At 43.6% G+C, this 26,239-nt stretch overlaps 1 protein-coding gene across 1 annotated transcript in view; it reads right to left on the reverse strand.

Annotated features, from left to right (window-relative positions):
• The window catches only part of LOC126293679 (juvenile hormone epoxide hydrolase 1-like), a 78,265-nt gene that overhangs the window by 5,442 nt on the left and 46,584 nt on the right, over positions 1 to 26,239 (reverse strand). The window contains exons 4-5 of the mRNA XM_049986972.1: positions 16,005 to 16,207; positions 2,197 to 2,431 (exon numbers count right to left, since the gene is read on the reverse strand). Coding sequence (XP_049842929.1) covers positions 2,197 to 2,431; positions 16,005 to 16,207 — 438 coding nt within the window. The remainder of the gene's footprint in view (positions 1 to 2,196; positions 2,432 to 16,004; positions 16,208 to 26,239) is intronic.

Genomic DNA, 26,239 nt, shown 5'->3' on the forward strand with positions numbered 1-26,239 from the left:
TGGCAGGGGTAAAATACAGGAAGCGAAAGGCTATTTACAATTTGTACAGAAACCAGATGGCAGTTACAAGAGTCGGAAAGGGAAGCAGTGGTTGGGAAGGGAGTGACAGAGGGTTGTAGCCTCTCCCCGATGCTATTCAATCTGTATATTGAGCAAGCACTAAAGGAAACAAAAGAAAAATTCGAAGTAGATATTAAAATCCATGGAGAAGAAAGAGAAACTTTGAGGTTCACCGATGACATTGTAATTGTGTCAGAGACAGCAAAGGACTTGGAAGAGCAGTTGAACGGAATGGACACTTCTTGAAAGAAGGGTATAAGGTGAACATCAACAAAAGGAAAAGGAAGATAATGGAATGTAGTCGAATTAATTCGGGTGATGCTGAGGGAATTAGATTAGGAAATGAGACAAAGTAGTAAATGAGTTTTGCTATTTGGGGAGCAAAATAACTGATGATGGTCCCAGTACAGAGGACATATAATGTAGACTTGCAATAGCAAGGAAAGCGTTACTGAAGAAGAGAAATTTGTTAATATCGAGTATAGATTTATGTATCAGGAAGTAGTTTCTGAAAGTATTTGTATGGAATGCAGCCATGTATGGAAGTGAAACATGGACGATAAATACTTTGGACAAGAAGAGAATAGAAGCTTTAGAAATGTGGTGCTACAGAAGAATGCTGAAGATCAGGTGGGTAGATCACATAACTAATGAGGAGGTATTGAATAGGATTGCGGAGAAGAGAAGTTTGTTTCACAACTTTACTAGAAGAAGGGATCGATTGGTAGGACATGTTCAGAGGCATCAAGGGATCACCAGTTTAGTATTGGAGGGCAGCGTGGTGGGTAAAAATCGTAGAGGGAGACCGAGAGATGAAGAAGCTTGCACAAGATAGAGTAGCATGGAGAGCTGCATCAAACCAGTGTCAGGACAGAAAACCACAACAACAAGAACAACAACAGGAACAACATGACCTGTACAATCAAAGGCCTCAGGTAACCATAATACATATCTCTTTTATCTAAGGGAACACTATAGGAATAATTAAAATCTGTAGGGAAGGCTGAATGGAATCAAACGTAGATTCCGTTACGTGGGTAGCTACTCAAAGCAGACTCCATGTGAAAAGAAAACAAAGACAAGGCGCACGACGAAGCAGTTATCTGAATGGTACGGAAATTGTTGTATGTGACGTACATTGTGCACACTGACAAATGATTCCAATTTCGAAAGAATTGGATTAATTATTCAAGAGGAGGAGCTTCACAAAATGAGAAAGTCAATATTGTGTTGGTCCACCTCTGGCTCTTACGAAAGCAAATATTCGGCTTGGTATTGCCTGATAGAGTTGTTGTATGGCCTGCTGAAGGGTCCAATTGGCGCGTTAAAAAAGGGTTCAAATGGCTCTGAGCAGTATGGGACTTAACATCTGAGGTCTTCAGTCCACTAGACTTAGAACTACTTAAACCAAACTCCTCCATGCCAGACGCAGGATTCGAACCTGCAACCGTAGCAGTCGCGGTTCTGGATTGAAGCGCTCAGAACCGCTCGGCCACAGCGGCCGGCTCGGCGCGTCAGATCCTCAAAATCCCCAACTGGTTGGAGGCCCCTGCCCATAACGGTCCAGTTAGAGAGCGGTCCGGTGACCTTGCTGGCCAAGGTAGGGTCTAGCAAGCACGGAGACAAGCGGTAGGATGTCTCGTCGTGTGCGGACGGCCACTATCTTGCTGAAATGTAATCCCAGGATGGCTTGCCGTGAAGGGCAACAAAACCAGGTGTAGAACATCGTGCACGTACCACTGTGCTGCTAGGTCGTCGCGGATCATAACCACAGGGATCCTGCTATCAAATGGAATGGCACGCCGGACCGTCACTGGCGGCTGTTGGGCCATGCGGCTGGCGACCGTCAGCACCGCTGTCTGAGCCGTCTCCAGGAACGTCTTCTGCCTGGAATCTCATTTACTGAAGTGAAATTGTCGTCAGTAATGGGTTGCTACGAACTGAAACTATACTTTCAGACACCGTTAGGAAACGAGATGGAGTGCAGTATGTCCACTATCAGATAAGGTGTTGTTATCGCTAGTTAATACTTGGGAAATCCCAATCGAGAGACTGAATGTTTACGTGCTCAACCAAGACAAATGATTTTCTACTGTAGGGTAGGGTACTGTACCGGTAGATAACGTCAGTACTCACACTCTCTTGCGGCCGACTCTTGCTGCCTTGCTGAAAGCTTCAGAGTAGAGCCTGACGGAGGTGGTGATGGAGCCGGTCACCCAGTAGATCATGACGTTGTCCAGGAGGTCCGCCAGTTCGTACTTCTTCGTCAGACCTCCGTCGGGCAGAGTCTTCCAAGACGGGTCGGTCCAGGTGGAGAACTTCTCCAGGATGTAGGCGGCCAAGCCAACAGGTGTAGTCTGCAGTGCAATCCCTGGAGAAACCACGATTATTGAGTGCACACAGCAAAACACACATAAAGATTTACGAAAAGAATAAACTATCCTTAAGGAAGACTAAACAATGATACGCTATTGAGTTTGAAGAGAGGAACGGAAGGAAAGAAAAGGTGAGCAACGGAAAGTCAACACATGAAGAAAGACCGCGAAAAAATTAATAATAAGTACACTGCCTGACAAAGAATGTGAAGCACCAGGAAGATATGGTCGCACGTCAGTGAACTAGGGGCGTACAATGAGAAACGCAGCAAATTTCTTTCTCGGCTAGTTTCGGTTCAAAAAATGTGGATCTCCTACAGTTTCATAAAATCCCAGTTAGTGGTGGCTCTATACGTAACCACCAAATCGGCTGTTACATCTGCATCTGCATCTACATGGTTGCTCTGCAATTCACACTCACAGCCTGGCAGAGGGTTCATCGAACCATTTTCATACTACTTCTCTACAATTCCACTTTCGAATGGCGCGTGGGAAAAAGTAACACCTACATCTTTCGCTTCGAACTCTAATTTCTCTTATTTTATTATAATGACCATTCGTCCCTACGTAGGTGGGTCTCAACAAAATATTTTCGCATTCGGTAGAGAAAGTTGATGATTAAAATTTTGTAAATAGATCTCGCCGCAAAGAAAACCGCCTTTCAAATGGTTCAAATGGCACTGAGAACTATGGGACTTAACGTCTCAGGTCATCAGTCACCTAGAACTTAGAACTATTTAATCCTAACTACCCTAAGGACATCAAACACATCCATGCACGAGGCAGGATTCGAACCTCCGACCGTAGCGGTCGAGCGGTTCCAGACTGAAGCACCTAGAACCGCTCGGCCACCAGCGGCCGGCAAACCGCCTTTGTTTCAGTGACTGCCACCCCGACTCGCGTATCATATCAGTGACACTCACACCCCTATTACGCTACAACACGAAACGGGCTGCCGTTCTTTGCACTTTTTTGATGTCCTCCGTCTATCCTACCAGGTAAGGATCCCATACCGCGCAGCGATATTCAAGCAGACGACGGAAAAATGTAATTTAGACTGTCGCATCTTCTAAGTGTCCTGCCAACAAAGCGCAGTCTTTGTTTCGCCTGCCCCACAATATTATCATGTCGTCTTTCCAATTTAAGTTGCTTGTAATTGTAATTCCTAGGTATTTAGTCGAATTGCCAGCCCTTACATTTGTGCGATTTATCGTATACCCAAAATTTATCGCTTTTATTTTAGTACGCATGTGGTTCACCTGGCACTTTTCTTTGTTTAGTGCCAATTGCCACTTCTTACACCATACTGAAATTCTCTCTAGATAATTTTGTAATTGCAATTGATCGTCTGATGATTTTACTAGACGGTAAATTACAGCGTCATCTGAAAACAACCTAAGGGGGCTGTTCAGATTATAACCTAGATCATTTATGTAAATCAGAAACAGCAGAAGGCCTATGACACTACCTTGCGGAACGCTAGATATCACTTCTGTTCTACTCGATGATTTACCATCTATCACTGCGAACTGTGACCTCTCTGAGAGGAAATCACGAATCCAGTCACACAACTGAAACGATACTCCATATGCACGCAATTTGATTAATAGTCGCTTGTGTGGAACGGTATCAAAAGCCTTCTGGAAATCTAGGAATATGGAATCGATCTGAGATCCCTTGTCGACAGCACGCATTACTTCATGGGAATAAAGAGCCAGATGTGACGCACAAGAACGATGCTTTCTGAATCCGTGTTGGTTATGTATCATTAAGTCATTTTTTTTCAAGGTGATTCATTATGTAAACGCACAGTATACGCTTTAAAATCCTACTGCAAAAATGAGGTCAGTGATATGGGTCTTTAATTCAATGGGTTACTTATGTTTCCTTTCTTGAATATTGGTGTGACCTGTGCTACTTTCTAGTCTTTAGGAACAGACCTTTCATCAGGTGAGCGGTTGTACATGATTGCTAAGAAAGGCGCCATTGTATCTGCATACTCTGAAAGGAACCTGATTGGTATACCATCTGGACCGGAAGAGTTGCCTTTGTTAAGTGATTTGAGTTTCCTTCTGTGAAAAGCCAGAGCATCGCAGATATTCATAATCGCTTCCAGAATGTCTACGGAGGTCTGTCAGTGAACAAAAGCAGAGAGAGTTGTTGGCCGAGGCGTCTGTCATCACCGCAATCAAGTCGGGCAGAGTTCTACGATCTTAAGCGTGTCGGCCGCCCGAACACAGCTGTGACTCCTGCAATGTTGGAACGTCTAGACACTTTCATTCCAGGTGATCCACGGATCGTAATGAAACACCCCGCTGCACAACTGGAAATTCCTGTCGTCCTCACTCAAGTCTGCGCAGTCTTGAGGAGCTAAAAAAAGCTTGGTTGGACTGTTCTCCCTCATATACCCTCCAACCCGGATCTCGCACCTTCCTACTTCCATCAGTTTGGCCCAGTGAATGATGCGCTCCACGGGAAGAAATATGTGGATGATTGGGAGGTCATTCATGTAGTAAGACTTCGGCTCTGAGGTCGATCAGTAGAGCAGTACCATCTGGACATACATGCCCTGCCAGTAAGGTGGCGTAAGGTCATCGCACTGAATGGAGATTATGTTGGAAAACAGGGTTTCGTAACCAAAAGAGTGAGAAATAATATAGTGTAACGGTATCCTGTATAAAACCAACCTGTTTTCAGAAAAAAATGTATTGCGTTACTTACTGAACGACCCTCATACGATGTAATTAATTTAGAACAGAATGACATGAGGGGTAGGAAACCCCAGCAGTGCTTAACATAGTACAGCAACGAATTTGACCGGCTGTTGTGGCCGAGCGGTTGTAGGCGCTCCAGTCTGGAGCCGAGCGATCGCTACAGTCGCAGGTTCGAATCCTGCCTCGGGCATGGATGTGTGTGATTTCCTTAGGTTAGTTAGGTTTAAGTAGTTCTAAGTTATAGAGGACTGATGACCTCAGATGTTAAGTCCCATAATTCACATCTTATGTTTAATAATACTTTATTATAAATTTTGTAGCAGAAATACTGTCAAACAGTTGAGATGAGGTAGCAAACGGAAACTATGAAGGCACTCGAAGTTTTGAGCATCTAAAAGTAGCACCGTGCCTTCTAATAAGTAACAATTTAATAACTGCCGCATTTCGGTGGGTTATCTCTGGAAGGAGCTGATATACTTAGGCTGTTCAAAAAACTGAAGCCGCATTTAGAAGCAAGAACACTCTACTATGAGAAATAAGAAACAGTTTAAAACTGGAGGAAGACAAATATCATAAATCTGGTATCTATAAAGTTCGGTGCAACAGCTGTAATGTGAACTACACCACTCAGACTGTCAGGTCGGGCAAATTGAGGTACAAGGAACACGGACAAGATTTTGGAGTTAATAACTTCGAAAAGTCGGCCGCACCCACGCACACCCATGAAAATGACATCTCTTCGTTGGTAACTGTAAAAGACCTCCTCCACTGTGCACATACAGGATAAGGAAGGAAAATTGGAGCTAGTCGGACAGTTCGATATTACGATGCACAGCTGGTCATTTTTCCGTTTGGAGATAGTTAGTAGAGGCGCGGACGCTAGAAAATGGAGCGCCAAGTGCAGAAACCTGAATATTTCCGACATCATCTTCTGTTGGTGTTCACTTAAGGGGTGACAGCAGCGGGGGGCAGCCAGAAACATTTGCGCCGTGTACGGGCATAACACCATTGGACACGGCATGGCAAGAAGATGGTTTTCTCCTTTCAAGAGGATAGCTTTGGCATCTCCACGTACAGGAAGACCTTCAGGATTTGTTGAAGTTCGCATAAATGCATTAATCCACAACCATCCACGTAGGTGTACTCGAGAAGTGACGAAAGTGATGTGCTGTGACCATTCCACCATCTTGCGACATTTGCATGCAGTGGGGAAAGTTCAGCAATCGGTGTATGGGTACCGCATGCCCTAAGCCAAAATAACAAAAAATCAGTGGATGGCAATATGTGCATCTCTGCTTGCTCGGCGTCAATTGGCTCGTAAACAACACTGACCATTCTTATCCTCTATCGCTACTAGCGATGAGTAATGATGTCTCTATGCTAACATAAGAAAAATAATAGAATGATTGAGCGCAGACAAAGCAGCAATTCTCCGTACAAATACATCCACAAAAGATAACGTTATGTATATGGTAGAACAGCGGCGGTGTGGTGTACTACTAACTGCTTCTCCGAGAGTAACCATCACTGCCGACATTTACAGTCAAAAATTTAGACGTCCTGCAGACGCAGTCCAAGACCAACGACCAGGAAGACTGCGTGAAGTGATGCTAGTCCATGATAACGCCCACCAACATCCTGCTAGACTGGCGAATAACACTATACATGATGAGTTGGGTTGGGAAGTCAACAATGTACCTACCTTATTAACCTCATCGTGCGCCCTCAGATTTTCACCTTCCTCCGTCTCTACCGAACCATCTTCAAGGAACTTCCTTTACGGATGAAAACGCGCTCCGAACATGGATCGCCGAGTCCTTTGCCCCGGAACGACCTGATCTCTACAGTCGTGGAATCGAAAAGTCACCCCAGCGTTGGCTGACAAAACACTGACGGAGAATATTTTATTGATCCCTGAAGTCTCTGTTATGTGTATCTGTTGTGTTTATTAAGCGTATAGAAAAATGCTACGAATTTATGCACCAGCCTAATACATCTGAAGCCTTACATTATGACGATACTAGTTCGTTTTACAATTTTTTTTTTCAAACTAAATACATCAAAATAACTTCGTGGACGTAAACACTCTCTTTAGCCTCATATCCCTATGTTGTTGAATATGTCAAAATTACATTCCAAAATTGCATCCTTCCTTCCGGAATATGAACTAAACGTTTTTTAATGTAACGCATTTTTAAGATGTTTATAGATAGTCTGGTTCTGTAGGCAGATTACTGGCGAAGTTCTACATTCACCTTAGTATTCCTTAAATAAAGGGAGACCATTGATGTTTATCTTAGAGTGAGCTACTTACTTACTTACTTACTTACTTACTTACTTACTCACTCACTGGTCATACCGGACTCGAGAGTCCATTACCGCAGCAACGTATCAGGTTGAGCTACCTGTAATAATATGTTTGTTGAAACTAAATTCACGATACGTTTATATGGCAAAATCAATGTCTCTATCCCTTACATCTTTTGCATAAGAACTATTTCTGAGTCAAGGTGCTTTTTTCTCTCTTTTTTTTTCTCGTGCAGAATTTTGAATACTATCTACTGGAATCTGAAAGTATGGAAGCTAATTTTCTCGTTCTTTTGCGAAGGATTCATACAGGGTGCATCATCCCACTATCAGTGTGATATCACTTCTGTTTTCTCAGTTTTCTCGTGCAGATGCCAAAATCCCATTATGGTTTACAGCGGAAAGGGAACGCATCCAGGACACGTTACCTTTCGTGTAGTGAGCGGTAAATTGTACTTGTTGCTAAAGGAGCGTTATTGACAGAAGACGAATCTGCAATAAACTATACGCCTAGCCAGTTGGAATTCTCTGGTGCAATAAAACGAATTTTGAAAGTTTTGGATATGTTTCCGTTGTGCAGTTAGCAATTCATATGTAAACTAGCTTCGCCCGCTTAGGTTGTATGATCTGCACAGACTCTTTTTTTTTTTCTCCTTCAATCTAATTTTCATGTTGTTCACAAATCGTAGCACCTTCTAAACTATTACACACTAATTAAGGCCAAAGAAACAATGTCTTTTCCGAATGTTTCGTGACCAAGAAGCTGTTCTGGTACCTACGTTCTTGTGGTGATATTTCAATAGAAACTTTCAACCACTAGTACATATTTCTTTACATATAACCGTCCGCCTCCGGTATCTGACTGATCAGCGCAAAAGAACGTCAATGCTAAGGGCTCTGGTTCGATTGCCGACTGGGTCGGAGATTTTCTCCGCTCAGGGACTGGGTGTTGTGTTGTCCTAATCATCATCATTTCATCCCCATCGACGTGCAAGTCGCCGAAGTGGCGTCATATCGAAAGACTTGCACCCGGCGAGCGGTCTACCCGACGGGAGGCCCTAGTCACACATTCACATTTACAAATAACCGAGAGGCGAAATACTAATTTTTATAGCTTTAACTTTAACGGATTTTTTAACGTAACAAAATACTTTACTAAAAAATGTTCATCCACTCTTTCACTTCCTTAGGGGCTCAATTTCCAAAAACAGTTAATACATTTTTTTATTATTTCTGATTGAGAAACAAGACAACAGTTCTAGTACCTCTAGCTAAAAAATTGTCCTGATAAGGACATATTTTCAAAAGGCTTTTCATCCCTCATTTCACGCCATATTTTTTTTTTAGTCATCAGTCTACTGACTGGTTTGATGCGGCCCGCCACGAATTCATTTCCTGTGCTAACCTCTTCATCTCAGAGTAGCACTTGCAACCTACGTCCTCAATTATTTGATGGATGTATTCCAATCTCTGTCTTCCTCTACAGTTTTTGCCCTCTACATCTCCCTCTAGTACCATGGAAGTCATTCCCTCATGTCTTAGCAGATGTCCTATCATCCTGTCCCTTCTCCTTATCAGTGTTTTCCACATATTCCTTTCCTCTCCGATTCTGCGTAGAACCTCCTCATTCCTTACCTTATCAGTCCACCTAATTTTCAACATTCGTCTACAGCACCCCATCTCAAATGCTTCGATTCTCTTCTGTTCCGGTTTTCCCACAGTCCATGTTTCACTACCATACAACGCTGTACTCCAGACGTACATCCTCAGAAATTTCTTCCTCAAATTAAGGCCGGTATTTGATACTAGTAGACTTCTCTTGGCCAGAAATGCCTTTTTTGCCATAGCGAGTGTGCTTTTGATGTCCTCCTTGCTCCGTCCGTCATTGGTTATTTTACTGCCTAGGTAGCAGAATTCCTTACCTTCATTGACTTCATGACCATCAATCCTGATGTTAAGGTTCTCGCTGTTCTCATTTCTACTACTTCTCATTACCTTTGTCTTTCTCCGATTTACTCTCAAACCATACTGTGTACTCATTAGACTGTTCATTCCGTTCAGCAGATCATTTAATTCTTCTTCACTTTCACTCAGGATAGCAATGTCATCAGCGAATCGTATCATTGATATCCTTTCACCTTGTATTTTAATTCCACTCCTGAACCTTTCTTTTATTTCCATCATTGCTTCCTCGATGTACAGATTGAAGAGTAGGGGCGAAAGGCTACAGCCTTGCCTTACACCCTTCTTAATACGAGCACTTCGTTCTTGATCGTCCACTCTTATTATTCCTTCTTGGTTGTTGTACATATTGTATAAGACCCGTCTCTCCCTATAGCTTACCCATACTTTTTTCAGAATCTCGAACAACTTGCACCATTTTATATTGTCGAACGCTTTTTCCAGGTCGACAAATCCTATGAACGTGTCTTGATTTTTCTTTAGCCTTGCTTCCATTATTAGCCGTAACGTCAGAATTGCCTGTCTCGTGCCTTTAATTTTCCTAAAGCCAAAATGATCGTCACCTAGCACATTCTCAATTTTCTTTTCCATTCTTCTGTATATTATTCTTGTAAGCAGCTTCGATGCATGAGCTGTTAAGTTGATTGTGCGATAATTCTCGCACTTGTCAGCTCTTGCCGCCTTCGGAATTGTGTGGATGATGCTTTTCCGAAAGTCAGATGGTATGTCGCCAGACTCATATATTCTACACACCAACGTGAATAGTCGTTTTGTTGCCACTTCCCCTAATGATTTTAGAAATTCTGCTGGAATGTCATCTATCCCTTCTGCCTTATTTGACCGTAAGTCCTCCAAAGCTCTTTTAAATTCCGATTCTAATACTGGATACTCTAGGTCTTCTAAATCGATTCCTGTTTCTTCTTCTATCACATCAGACAAATCTTCCCCCTCGTAGAGGCTTTCAATGTATTCTTTCCACCTATCTGCTCTCCCCTCTGCATTTAACAGTGGAATTCCCGTTGCACTCCTAATGTTACCACCGTTGCTTTTAATGTCACCAAAGGTTGTTTTGACTTTCCTGTATGCTGAATCTGTCCTTCCGACAATCAGATCTTTTTGGATGTCTTCACATTTTTCCTGCAGCCATTTCGTCTTAGCTTCTCTGCACTTCCTATTTATTTCATTCCTCAGCGACTTGTATTTCTGTGTGCCTGATTTTCCCGCAACATGTTTGTACTTCCTCCTTTCATCAATCAACTGAAGTATTTCTTCTGTTACCCATGGTTTCTTCGCAGCTAACTTCTTTGTACTTATGTTTTCCTTCCCAACTTCTGTGATGGCCCTTTTTAGAGATGTCCATTCCTCTCCAACTGTGCTGCCTACTGCGCTATTGCTTATTGCTGTATCTATAGCGTTGGAGAACTTCAAACGTATCTCGTCATTCCTTAGAACTTCCGTATCCCACTTCTTAGCGTATTGACTCTTCCTGACTAATGTCTTGAACTTCAGCCTACTCTTCATCACTACTATATTGTGATCTGAGTCTATATCTGCTTCTGGGTACGCCTTACAATCCAGTATCTGATTTCGGAACCTCTGTCTAACCATGATGTAATCTAATTGAAATCTTCCTGTATCTCCCGGCCTTTTCCAAATATACCTCCTCCTCTTGTGATTCTTGAACAGGGTATTCGCTATTACTAGCTGAAACTTGTTACAGAACTCAATTAATCTTTGTCCTCTTTCATGCCTTGTCCCAAGCCCATATTCTCCTGTAACATTTTCTTCTACTCCATCCCCTACAACTGCATTCCAGTCGCCCATGACTATTAGATTTTCGTCCCCCTTTACATACTGCACTACCCTTTCAATATCTTCATACACTTTCTCTATCTGTTCATCTTCAGCTTGCGACGTCGGCATGTATACCTGAACTATCGTTGTCGGTGTTGTTCTGCTGTCGATTCTGATTAGAACAACCCGGTCACGCAACTGTTCACAGTAACACACCCTCTGCCCTACCTTCCTATTCATAACGAATCCTTCACCTGTTATACCATTTTCTGCTGCTGTTGATATTACCCGATACTCATCTGACCAGAAATCCTTGTCTTCCTTCCACTTCACTTCACTGACCCCTACTGTATCTAGATTGAGCCTTTCCATTTCCCTTTTCAGATTTTCTAGTTTCCCTACCACGTTTAAGCTTCTGACATTCCACGCCCCGACTCGTAGACTATTATCCTTTCGTTGATTATTCAAACTTTTTCTCATGGTAACCTCCCCCTTAGCAGTCTCCTCCCGGAGATCCGAATGGGGGACTATTCCGGAATCTTTTGCCAATGGAGAGATCATCATGACACTTCTTCAACTACAGGTCACATGTCCTGTGGATACACGTTGGTTGCGCGTCTTTAATGCAGTGGTTTTCATTGCCTTCTGCATCTTCATGTCGTTGATAATTGCTGATTCTTCCGCCTTTAGGGGCAATTTCCCACCCCTAGAACAAGAGATTGCCCTGAACCTCTATCCGCTCCTCCGCCCTCTTTGACAAGGCCATTAGCAGAATGAGGCTGACTTCTTATGTCGGAAGTCTTTCGGCCGCCAATGCTGATTATTTATCAAAATTTAGGCAGTGACGGGATCGTACCCGGGACCGAAGACGTTTTGATTATGAATCAAAGTCGCTACCCCTAGACGCCCTTAGGAGAGGAATTTCGAACAATAACTTCCTAAACTATGTGTAAAGCATCATTTCCACATCCTCTCGAAATTTCAAGTTTCAGTCCTCAGTGGTTAGACGATGATGAATCAATGTAGTCAGACCTTGTTTCACCTCCTTAGGAATTGGATTTCCAAAAACGCTGAAAGAAGTAATATTTTATTTGTAACCGAGAAGTGAAAAACCAAGCGTTATTGACGTAGCTTTAAAAATACTTTAGTTTTTCTTTAAAAATAATTTATTTTCCAAAGAAAATCCGCTGTTTCACCGCCACAGGGGTAAAACTTTCAAAAATGCTGGAACATATATTTGTTTATTTCTGACGGAGAAACCAAATCTGCCTTAATAGCAACATATGTTCAATTTTGAAAAATCTCTTTTTAAACGACGCCTGCGTTATAAGATCAACACCCTCTCCACATTTCTGGGTTCTATCGGTAGCGGTTTGGGCTGGGCGATGGAGAGTCACTCACTCGCAAGGTGTTCAGAAATTTCCGCTCCAAATTCGTCGGATTTGTAGAGGGGAGCGAGTACATGATATTTTTAACCGCTTCTATTCAGCGAAGGTTTCAGTTCAGATGTTTAACTCATCCACTTCTGTTTGAGGAATTGAATTAGGCGAGACGCAGTGCAGTTATTACGTAACAATTCGAAAGGAAACATCCATTTATCACTTAAGCAGATTTGTGTGTATTAACACTGAAACATTACGTATGAACATTATTCCAAAATAAAATACAGCCCAGCACGCTGTACGTACAGGACAGATCTGATGCGTTACAGCAGGGGCTCGATGTGGCGAACACCCACGTTGTTGCAGACTCTGTACCTACGACGATGTTCTGGGGCACACTCTCTCCATCGCACCTGGCGTCTCTTCAGTTTCCAATGCAGTGGCCGAAACTCGTGCGAACAGGTCTTTCTGTGTTTCTGCAGGAGTTGTAATATTCTATATCTACATCCATACTCCGCAAGCCACCTGACGGTGTGTGCAGGGTACCTTGAGTACCTCTATCGGTTCTCCCTTCTATTCCAGTCTCGTGTTGTTCGTGGAAAGAAGGATTGTCGGTATGCTTCTGTGTGGGCTCTAATCTCTCTGATTTTATCCTCATGGTCTCTTCGCGTGATATACGTAGGAGGGAGCAAAATACTGCTTGACTCCTCGGTGAAGGTATGTCCTTGAAACTTCAACAAAAGCCCGTACCGAGCTACTGAGTGTCTCTCCTGCACAGTCCTCCACTGGAGTTTATCTATCATCTCCGTAACGCTTTCGCAATTACTAAATGATCCTGTAACGAAGCGCGCTGCTCTACGTTGAATTTTCTCTATCTCTTCTATCAAACCTATCTGGTACGGATCCCACACCGGTGAGCAGTATTCAAGCAGTGGACGAACAAGTGTGCCGTAACCTACTTCCTTTGTTTTCGGACTGCATTTCCTTAGGATTCATCCAATGAATCTCAGTCTGGTATCTGCTTTACCGACGACTAATTTTATATGGTCATTCCATTTTAAATCACTCCTAATGCGTACTCCCAGATAATTTATGGAATTAACTGCTTCCAGTTGCTGACCTCCTATATTGTAGCTAAATTATATGGGATCTTTCTTTCTGTGTATTCGCCGCACATTACACTGGTCTACATTGAGATTCGATTGCCGTTCCCTGCACCATGCATCAATTCGCTGCAGATCCTCCTGCATTTCAGTACAATTTTCCATTGCTACAACCTCTGGATATACCACAGCATCATCCGCAAAAAGCCTCAGTTAACTTCTGATGTCATCCACCAGGTCATTTATGTATATCGTGAATAGCAACGGTCCTATGACACTCCCCTGCGGCACACCTGAAATCACTCTTACTTCGGAAGACTTCTCTCCATTGAGAATGACATGCTGCGTTCTGTTATGTAGGAACTCTTCAATCCAATCACACAATTGGTCTGATAGTGCATATGTTCTTACTTTGTTCATTAAACGACTGTGGGGAACTGTATCGAACACCTTGCGGAAGTCAAGAAACACAGCATCTACCTGGGAACCCGTGCCTATGGCCCTCTGAGTCTAGTGGACGAATAGCACGAGCTGGGTTTCACACGACCGTCTTTTTCGAAACCCATGCTGATTATTGGGATTTCCGTCGTATGAAAGCTGTGAATGCCCTTGGAAAGGCATTCACCTGTCTGTATATGAAATGATCAACTTATGAGATGAGACCTATTCTTTGAAAGACATTTGTTTTATATAATTTACGTAAGTGTGAAGATGTGCATCTAGCGCGGACGCTAATACATCGATTGCGCCGTCAAAGAAGCGTTTTAACGGAAGCTGAACTGATCGTTCCGCTTCGATCTAAATAAAAGATGACAGTAAAAACCGTTTTAGGTCTTCAGCTTTTGCTTGTAATGTGAAAGCGTAAAGGAGGTCGTCTTTAAGCCATAAAAGTGAGCGGTCTTGCCACCGTGCAGACACCATTATTAATTAATAAACTTCAAGTAATTTATATTCCATATTGTAAACCGGCAAGTTATTGTTACGCAGGTGTTGAACGGTGCAAGAATTGTCTCGAAGGAAGGAGAAAAGTAATGACTGTAATTTGCGACAAAAACGTGAACCAAGAAGATAGCACAGGACAGGCTGAAATCTGATCGCACCATACAGTTAGAAAAGTACAATGTTTATAAATAAGCCCTAATTGCTTGTGAGAATTATTTGAATATATTTAGTGTTTACCAGATTTCTTAAAATGGCTCTGAGCGCTATGCGACGTAACGTCTGAGGTCATCAGTCACCTAGAACTTAGAACTAATTAAACCTTACTAACCTAAGGACATCACACACATCCATGCCCAAGGCAGGATTCGAACCCGCGACAGTACCGGTCGCTCGGTTCCAGACTGTAGCGCCTAGAACCGTACGGCCACTCCGGCCGGCCCAGATTTCTGATTCTATTCTTTTCCTTTATTTTTTTTACCTCCATGCCATATTATTTTTATAAATCTTAAATAGCCATTACTACAACAGAGAATACTGCGGTATCCTGGTCGTAGACACAAGGCCGCTTCTTGTCTTCTATACAACTAATAGCTGCCCCATTTATTAATGATTTCATTAGTAAATGCAATTTTTTTATTGTTCATTGTTAAAGGTCCTTTAGGTGATTATAAATTTCATATTGATTACGTAAAGAAATCCGGGTTGTTCTTTTCCAAATAATAGAAGTCTTTACGTATTCAAAAACTAACCTCCTCCCTTCTGACAACGATCAGGAGCCGACCAGAAGACGGACGTCTTCGACTGCTTTCGTGTTTCCTGTGGCAAAGCTGTGCCATGCTGGGAACATGACATTCTAGTATGAAACACTATATATATATATATATAATCACATTAAAACTGGAAAACCTGAAATATTTTTTTCTCTTTTGTCATACTAGAGAGTCTTGTAAAGTAAAATTTGCATGCGACCGCACAAGTAGCAGTCCATACAAATTAAAATCGGCGACAGCTGCGGCCACGCGATTGGATCCCCTCGGCCTGAAATATCTGCTGAGACGCCTCCAAACTGCACAGTAGAAGTGAGATGATGCACCAAGATGCTGAAAGCACACTTCCTGGTGGACAGTCAGAGGCCCGGTTTCCAGGAACGGAGTCAGTACGTTTTCTAGGAAGATCACGTATACAGGACCCGTTAGCTTGAGTGGAAGCAGACCTGCAGTCATTACACATCTGATTCAAAGCGTCGTAGTTTCCTGTCCAAATTATTATCTATCCACTCCCCTCTACAAGTCCTAGAAGTTTGTAATAGGAATTTCGGAACACCCTGTCTATTTGTGTAGACAAAGAAACGAAAAGTTTCCTTACCTATGGTGTCCGGTTTGGAAGCTTGCAGGTGCATGTAGCCCATCTCCTCCAGCACCATGCTGATGAGGTTCTTCCAGTAGGGGAAGGCCCTGCGCGCGTATCGCCGGTCGACGAACAGAGTCGGCCAGAAGCCGCCGATCGTGGCTTTGAGCCTGGCCTTCAGGCTGTCTGCAGAGCACATGTTGACGTGCAGTCCCAGTATACTGCAACGCGCACACGAGAGTCAGTCAGTGCCACCAAATACTGGCCAATACGAACGTTACAAGCTATAAATACACACCACGTTTTAGGACTAATTCTAATAATAACAGGTACTGCAATTTCGAAAGAAAGCTGGTGTTGACAGTTGTGAATATAACCTAATATGTTCAATAAATAATAGTTTGCAAAATACTAAGACAAATTCTTCACAGGAGAAAGGAAAAGCTGGTAGAAGTCGACCTGGTGGAAGATCCGTTGCGATTCCGCATGTACGTAACAACACGCCAGGCAGTACTAAATCTACGGCTTACCTTGCAAGACAGGTTAAGCAAAGATGAACCTGCTTTTATAACATCCATAGACTTAGATAAAGCCTTATTCAATGTTGCCTGGAGCACACTCTTCGAAATTCTGAAAGCAGCAGGAGTAAAATCCCTGGAGCGAAAGACTATTTACAACTTGTGCAGAAACCACACTATATTTCTAAGAGTCGAAGGGCATGAAACGGAAGCAGTGGGTGAAGAAGGGAGTGAGACAGGGTTGCGACTTATCCCCGATGTTATTCGATCAGTATTGATCAAGCAGTAAAGGAAACCAAATAAACCTTTGGAGTAGGAATTAAAGTTCAGGGATAAGAAATAAAAACTTCGAGGTTTGCCAATAACATGGTAATTCTGTCAGAGAGAGCAAAGGATCTGAAAGAGAAGTTCAACGGAATGGACAGTGCCTTGAAAGGAAGTTATGAGATAAAAATAAAAAAAGCGAAATAGGGATAATCAAAAATGGCTCTGAGCACTATGGGACTTAACATCTGTGGTCATCAGTCCCCTAGAACTTAGAACTACTTAAACCTAACTAACCTAAGAACATTACACACATCCATGCCCGAGGCAGGATTCGAACCTGCGACCGTAGCAGTCGCGCGGTAGGGATAATCGAACGTAGTCGAATTAAATTAGGCGATGCTGAGGGAATGGTATTAGGAAAAAGAGATTTAAGATAGTAGATGAGGTTTGCTATTTGGCCAGCAAAATGACTCATGGTGGCTGAGGTAGGGAGGATATAAAACGTAGGCTGGCGATGGTAAGAAAAGCGATCCTGAAGAAAAGAAATTTGTTAACATAAAATGCCGATTTAAGTCTTAGAAAGTCTTCTCTTAAAGTATTTGTTTGGAGCTTAGTCATGTAGGGACGTGAAACATGGACTTTACACAGTTTAGACAAGATGAGAATAGACGGTTTTGAAATGTGGTGCTACAGAAGACTGCCGAAGATTACGTGGGTAGATCATGCAATCAATGGGCAGGTACAGAATAGAATATACGAGAAAAGAAGTTTGTAGAGCTATCTGAGTAGAAAACAGGATCGATTGGTAGGTCACATTCTGAGACAAGGGATCACACATGTACTTTTGGAGGGAAGTGTGTGTGAGTGTGCGAGGGAGGGGAGGGGGGGGGGGGGAGATGAAGGTAAAACTTGTAGAAGGAGACGAAGAAATGAATACAGTAAGAAGATTCAAAAGTGTGTGTGTCGCCATAGTTATTCGAAGACAAAGAGACTTGCGTAGAATAAGTAGCATGGAGATCCGCATCAAATCGGTGCAGAAAACTGGTGATTTGTCAACTGGGGAACAATCAAGAATGGGGTGCCGTAAGGTTCGGTCTGGGGCCCTCTTCTGTTTTAATGTATATTAGTGACTAGCCATTCTATATTCACAAAGATGCAAAGCTGGTATTTTTTGCCGATGGTACAAGTACAGCAATCAAACCCAACAGACAAGAATTAACTGGTGAAATTGTAAACGATATTTTTCATAAAATCATTAAGAGGTTCTCTGAAAATGGGCTCTCATTAAACTTTGGCAAAACACAGGTATATACAGTTCTACACAGTAAATGGAATGACACCATTAATAAATATAGACTTCGATCAGAAATCGGTAGCTAAGGTAGAATATTCAAAATTTGTAGGTGCATACATTGATGAGGAGTTGAACTGGAAAAAAACACACTGAGGATCTTCTGAAACGTTTGAGTTCAGCTACTGATGCTATTAGGGTAATTGCAAATTTTGCAGATATACATCTCAGTAAATAAGCTTATCACGCCTATTTTCATTCTCTTCTTTCGTATGGCATCATATTCTGGGGTAACTCATCATTGAGTACAAGAGTGTTGATTGCACAAAAGCGTGTAATCAGAATAATTGCTGGAGCTCATCCAAGATCATCCTGCAGACACTTATTTACAGAGCTAGGGACCTTCACTGTAGCCTCACAATATGTATATTCACTAATGAAATTTGTTATTAACAATCCGAAAGTATTCAAAAGTAATAACAGTGTACATGGCTACAGCACTAGGAGAAAGGATGATCTCCAGTACTCAAGATTAAATCTAACTTTGGCTCAGAAGGGGGTAAATTATGCTGCCACGAAACTCTTTGGTCACTTACCTAATAGCATCAAAAGTCTGAGAGATAGCCATATAGCATTTAAAAGGAAATTAAAAGAATTTCTTAATGGCAAGTCCTTCTACTTATTAGATGAATTTTTGGATGTAGTAAGTGGGTAATTTCCCAACCTCCACAAAATATTGTCATGTAATATTTTGTGTCATGTAATATCTTGTATAGACACCTTTTATTAACCTGACACATTCCACATCATTACGAAGTGTCGTATTCATGATGTATGGAACAAGTACTAATCTAATCTAATCAGACTGAAGACCACAGCAATAACAACAGTAATCTCATATAGAAAGTGTTATTCGTATCCTTACAAGAGTACAGTGGTCGCTGTTGAGTCGTCTAGGCGTTGTATAACTGGTAGGTCATGGCTGTTATCCAACAATTGTATCGAAGCAGCGAAGTAAAATGGATCGACATGGCAGAATGGCACAAAGGAAACAAGGCGTTGAGGAGTGCCTGAGACCACACTGTGGCCTCAGTTTACTGGTGAACTGATGCGGGCTGTCCAACATGTCTACAAGAAATGGTGTTCCAACCGCATCCCATGTAAGAACAGTGCCCGCAAAAAAGATCCTACACTGGACGGATTGGAAACGTGTGTGACGCTTTGTCAATGACTATCGGATGCAAACTTAACAGAAATTTCTGCCGTAGCTTAACACTGGTCAATCTCGAACAGTTTCGCAGCGAATATTGTGAAGGGAACTACATGCAATGAACACTATGGTCGGATACCTAGAAAAGGCCATTGCTCATATTGCGGCACGTAAAACTGTACGCCTCGAATGGACCAAAGATGGCCGCAAAGTTCATGAGCATCCCAATGAACCGTGTGGAGGGGTAGTTCAAGCGAGGGCCGGGTTTGTGTTGTTTCGGGAGCGTCGTCACCAGGAAACACTCACACAGGTTACAGTGAACGCACACCACGATGTTTATTAGAAGGTTCTTGGGTATCTACTGTTGTCCTTTCGTGGACACGCTAGCGTGCCCGAAGGAGCATTGCACCGTACTTCTTAATAACACTGGTACTGCTATTTCGTATTTATTTGCCCTAACCGCCGTCTGCTTCACGTCTGCTGTGCAGCGAGCTACCTTAATTTAAGTATTATCTGTATTTTTCTTACTTGTCTCTTCTTCTTCTCTGTGTTTTTGCTTTTAGGAAGCTTTAATAGTCGAGTGCTATTAAGTGTTCCATAGATCTCGTGTTTGTTTTGAATACAGTCAGAGAGAGTCCCTTTAGGCAGCCATAATGCCAGTAGTGCTAGTGTTTGTTTTCAATACATTCCAGAGACAGGTACTGCTATTGTCCGTGTTTTCTACAAGAAGTGGTTAGCAATCACAGTTTAGTCAATAATCAGCCGCCTTTAGTGAATTAGCAGTCTAGTTAAAAGTTGATTAACACTCTATAGCAAATTGATTTCTTAGGATGGATAGGATGTGTGGCTGCTGTGTACGGACGCAGGAGGAGCTGGCCACTCTTCGCGAACAGCTGAGCGTGTTGATGGCCGCGGTCAGCCGTCTTCAGGCTGCTGCCTCTGAGTGTAGTGGCAGTGGGGAGTCTGGTGCGTCGCAAGTTACATCCCAGGTGTTACACGCTTCACCCACTGTCCCTGCTGTCGAGACATCTTCGCGGGTACCGGGCGCGGTTGGGCCACCCTCTCCCCAAGGGGAGTGGCGGGTTCAGCGGCGTTCGCGGCGCACGAGGCGGAGGGTCGATGTGGAGGCTGGCCGTGTGGCATCGCCCGCTCTGCCTGTGAGTGGACATGTGGCTGCTCCTTCAGCAAGGTCCGAGCAGGCACACGGGGGGAGGGGTTTATTAGTTATTGGGAGCTCCAACGTTAGGCGGGTGATGGAGCCCCTTAGGGAAATAGCGGAAAGGTCGGGGAAGAAGGCCAGTGTTCACTCTGTCTGCTTGCCGGGGGGTCTCATCCGAGATGTGGAGGAGGCCCTACCGGCGGCGATAGAGAGCACTGGGTGCACGCGACTGCAAATTGTTGCTCATGTCGGCACCAAAGACACCTGCCGTCTGGGTTCAGAGGTCATCCTCAGTTCGTACAGGCGGTTGGGGGAGTTGGTGAAGGCGGAAAGCCTCGCTCGCGGGGTGGAATCAGAGCTAACTATTTGTAGTATCGTTCCCAGAACCGATCGCGGTCCTCTGGTTTGGAGCCGAGTGGAAGGCTTAAACCAGAGGCTCAGACGATTCTGCGGAGAGATGGGGTGCAAATTTCTCGACCTCCGCTATTGGGTGGAGAAATGTAGGGTCCCCCTGAATAGGTCAGGCGTGCACCACACGCCGGAAGCAGCTAAAAGGGTAGCGAAGTACGTGTGGAGTGCACATGGGGCTTTTTTAGGTTAGAGAATTCCCTCCCTAGGCCCGACAAGACGCCTCCTGAGACGCGGCAAGGCAGGAGTAGGCAAAATGCAAGGAATAACAATATTAATGTGCTAATAGTAAACTGCAAGAGCGTCTATAGAAAGGTCCCAGAACTGCTCTCATTAATAAACGGTCACAACGCCCATATAGTACTAGGAACAGAAAGTTGGCTGAAACCAGGCGTAAACAGTAATGAAATCCTAAACTCAGATTGGAATGTATACCGCAGAGATAGGCTGGACAGTGAAGGGGGAGGCGTGTTTATAGCGATAAGAAGTGCAATAGTATCGAAGGAAATTGACGGAGATTCGAATTGTGAAATGATTTGGGTGAAGGTCACGGTTAAAGCAGGCTCAGACATGGTCTCTATAGGCCCCCGGGCTCAGCAGCTGTTGTGGCTCAGCACCTGAAGAATAATTTGGAAAATATTTCGAGTAGATTTCTCCACCATGTTATAGTTCTGGGTGGAGATTTTAATTTGCCGGATATAGACTGGGAGACTCAAACGGTCATAACGGGTGGCAGGGACAAAGAATCCAGTGAAATATTTTTAAGTGCTTTATCTGAAAACTACCTTGAGCAGTTAAACAGAGAATAGACTCGTGGCGATAACATATTAGACCTTCTGGTGACAAACAGACCCGAACTATTTGAATCAGTTAATGCAGTACAGGGAATCAGCGATCATAAAGCGGTTACTGCATCGATGATTTCAGCCGTAAATAGAAATATTAAAAATGGTAGGAAGATTTTTCTGTTTAGCAAAAGTGACAAAAAGCAGATTACAGAGTACCTGACGGCTCAACACAAAAGTTTTGTCTCAAGTGCAGATAGTCTTGGGGATCAGTGGACAAAGTTCAAAACCATGGTACAATACGCGTTAGATGAGTATGTGCCAAGCAAGATCGTAAGAGATGGGAAAGAGCCACCGTGGTACAACCGAGTTAGAAAACTGCTGCGGAAGCAAAGGGAACTTGACAGCAAACATAAACATAGCCAAAGCCTTGCAGACAAACATAAATTACGCGAAGCGAAATGTAGTGTGAGGAGGGTTATGCGAGAGGCTTTCAATGAATTCGAAAGTAAAGTTCTATGTACTGACTTGGCAGAAAATCCTAAGAAATTTTGGTCCTATGTCAAAGCGGTAGGTGGATCAAAACAAAATGTCCAGACACTCTGTGACCAAAATGGTACTGAAACAGAGGATGACAGACTAAAGGCCGAAATACTAAATGTAAGGAAGACTGCACTGTGCTTCCTTCTCTAGATTGTCGCACAGTTGACAAAATGGTAGATATCGAAGTAGACGACAGAGGGATAGAGAAACAATTAAAATCGCTCAAAAGAGGAAAGGCCGCAGAGTACGCGAAGGAACTTGCCCCCCTTCTTGCAGCGGTGTACCGTAGGTCTCTAGAAGAGCGAAGCGTTCCAAAGGATTGGAAAAGAGCACAGGTCATCCCCGTTTTCAAGAAGGGACGTCTAACAGATGTGCAGAACTATAGACCTATATCTCTAACGTCGATTAGTTGTAGAATTTTGGAACACGTATTATGTTCGAGTATAATGTCTTTTCTGGAGACTAGAAATCTACTCTGTAGGAATCAGCATGTGTTTCGAAAAAGACGGTCGTGTGAAACCCAGCTCGCGCTATTCGTCCACGAGACTCAGAGGGCCTTAGACACGGGTTCACAGGTAGATGCCGTGTTTCTTGACTTCCGTAAGGCGTTTGACACAGTTACCCACAGTCGTTTAATGAACAAAGTAAGAGCATACGGACTATCAGATCAATTGTGTGATTGGATTGAGGAGTTCCTAGATAACAGAACGCAGCATGTCATTCTCAATGGAGAGAAGTCTTCCGAAGTAAGAGTGATTTCAGGTGTGCCGCAGGAGAGTGTCGCAGGACCGTTGCTATTCACAATATACATAAATGACCTGGTGGATGACATCGGAAGTTCACTGAGGCTTTTTGCAGATGATGCTGTGGTGTATCGAGAGGTTGCAACAATGGAAAATTGTACTGAAATGCAGGAGGATCTGCAGCGAATTGACGCATGGTGCACGGAATGGCAATTGAATCTCAATGTAGACAAGTGTAATGTGATGCGAATACATAGAAAGATAGGTCCCTTATCATTTAGCTACAAAATAGCAGGTCAGCAACTGGAAGCAGTTAATTCCATAAATTATCTGGGAGTACGCATTAGGAGTGATTTAAAATGGAATGATCATATAAAGTTGATCGTCAGTAAAGCAGATTCCAGACTGAGATTCATTGGAAGAATCCTAAGGAAATGCAATCCGACAACAAAGGAAGTAGGTTACAGTACTCTTGTTCGCCCAATGCTTGAATACTGCTCAGCAGTGTGGGATCCGCACCAGGTAGGGTTGATAGAAGAGATAGAGAAGATCCAACGGAGAGCAGCGCGCTTCGTTACAGGATCATTTAGTAATTGCGAAAGCGTTACGGAGATGATAGATAAACTCCAGTGGAAGACTCTGCAGGAGAGACGCTCAGTACCTCGGTACGGGCTTTTGTTAAAGTCTCGAGAACATACCTTCACCGAAGAGTCAAGCAGTATATTGCTCCCTCCTACGTATGTCTCGCGAAGAGACCATGAGGATAAAATCAGAGAGATTAGAGCCCACACAGAAGCATACCGACAATCCTTCTTTCCAAGTACAATACGAGACTGGAATAGAAGGGAGAACCGATAGAGGTACTCAGGGTACCCTCCGCCACACATCGTCAGATGGCTTGCGGAGTATGGATGTAGATGTAGATGTAGATGTACCAGGTTGTGGCAAATTGATGGCGACATATGGAAGTTCGAAGTCCGGCCGTGATTCGTGCATGGATAGCCAGTGTGGTTAAGCGGTCCTCTCACGTAAAGCGGGAAATCCAGGTTGGAATCCCGGTCTGGCAAAAATTTTCACTGCCTTCATCCCAATATACACTGCAGTAAAAAAAATTTTGCTCGGCATAGTGACGTGCCGTGGACTCAACAAGTCGATGGAAGTCCCCTCCAAAAATATTGAACCGTGCTGGCTCTTTATCCATCCATAACGGCGAAAGTGCGGCCGGGGCAGGCTTGTGTGTACTAACTGACCCGTCGATTACGACCCATAAATATTCAGTGGCATTCATGACGGGCGATCAGGGTGGCCGAATCATTAGCTCGAGCTGTCAAGAATAATGGTATCTGTTCTTTCGGACATTAGTGATCTTGCAGCTCTCGAAGAATGAAATTGCAATGCAATCCAGACTTTTAGCTGCTTACAAACAATGATAAATATCAACGGAGACAGTTGAAAGTGTGTGTCCCGACCGGGACTCGAACCCGGGATCTCATGCTTACATGGCAGACGCTCTGTCCGACTGATATACCGAGGACACAGAGGATAGTGCGAGAGCAGGGACTTTTCTATGGCACGCTCTCCGTAAGACCCACATTTCCGATTTACTGTCCATCTACTTTCGGACATGTCCAAAAGAACAGATAGCATCTTCATATAGATAAGGCGTACCGGCCAGTGCGGATGCACTCACATTGCTAAAAACCCGTACGGGAACCGGTAGACTGACTGCCGCGAGTAATGAGTTTCGTGGGCCGGGTCACTACCTATGTATTGTGTGGACAGTAAGTTGCGAATGAGGGTCCCACGGCGAGTGTGCCAGAGATAACTCCGTGCAGTGGCACTATTCTCCGTGTCCTCAGTGCCTCAGTCGGACAGAGCGTCTGACACGTAAGCAGGAGGCCCCGGGTTTGAGTCACGGTCGGGGCACACATTTTCACCTGTCACCGCTGATAATTATCGACGCCTGTAAGCAGCTAAAGGTCTGGATTTCGTTGTATTTCCATTCACTGTCCAGAATTTACTTCAAACCAATAGGTAACAACTGCGGCTCGGTGACATGGCGCCATTAAAATTAAGTCCAAGAATGGCTGCAAATAGTCTCCAAGTAGCCCGACACAAATATTTACCGTAAATGATCGGTTCATTTGGACGAGAGGACCAACTCGCTTCATTGTAAACAGAGCCTACGCCATTGTGGAGCAACCACCAGCTTGCACAGTGCCTCGTTGGCAACCTGGGTCGATGGTTTCGTGGGATCTGTGCCACACTCGAAACCTTCCATCAGCTCCTACCAACTGAAATCAGGACTCATGTGACCAGCCCACGGTTCCTCAACCGATACGGTCACGCGTCTAGCGGCCGCTGCAGTGTTTGGTGAAAGTGGACACAAAGTATGACATGGCTTTTCATCAGTTGATATTCGATGAAAGGAAGTGCTCCACACATCTTTTTTCATCTTCTCTAAATTGTCACGGTTATCTCTGATGCCCTTCCTCTAATTCATCAATTATTTTGCCGTTAGTATTCCAGCGTATTTTATTGTCATCAGACAGTTTTGTTACTCAGTTTGCTTTTTTGGTTACGCAGACGCATTCCCAACATTTTCTTGACATGTGCTACACACTCAAGTTTTTGTATAGGTACATTGTATGGCTTACTGTTTTGTACTGAAATGAAAACCCTGCCGTCTTCATCACCAAATAATTCACATATCTGACACCTCTCTCCTTGTGCAAACGCTGGAAAATATTAACTACTCCTTTTACCTTCATTGCTCCACTTGAGCCATCATAACTTTTTATACACGGCTGCTTATGAAATAATCCGTTCTTCTGTTTCACTGTACAACCTTGGCAGTACTTACTGAGAACTTAAAAATCCAAAACTTTTCCAGTGTCAATATTTATTGCAGATGTAATACCATTCTTAGAACCAAACCCACGCCGCCTACCGGAGTGCCCGTGCGGTTCTGGGCGCTACAGTCTGGAACCGAGCGACCGCTCCGGTCGCGGGTTCGAATCCTGCCTCGGGCATGGATGTGTGTGATGCCCTTAGGTTAGTCAGGTTTAATTAGTTCTAAGCTCTAGGCGACTTATGACCTCAGACGTTGAGTCTCATAGTGCTCAGAGCCAACCAAACCCACGGCTTTGCCAGGATCCATCCACAGCAATGCTCATATCTATGTCGCCCTCATTTTTTCAACAGCTTCTGATGTAGCAGCAACCATTAAATCTTCAGCCACAGCATTTACAGAGGTCCCGGTTGCTGTTACATATTTCGTATACCTAGAAGGTGGTTTGCACAAATGCAGAGAACATTACCAGCCCTTG

This window comes from Schistocerca gregaria, chromosome 10, assembly GCF_023897955.1.
Source record: "Schistocerca gregaria isolate iqSchGreg1 chromosome 10, iqSchGreg1.2, whole genome shotgun sequence".
Lineage (NCBI taxonomy): Eukaryota > Metazoa > Arthropoda > Insecta > Orthoptera > Acrididae > Schistocerca > Schistocerca gregaria.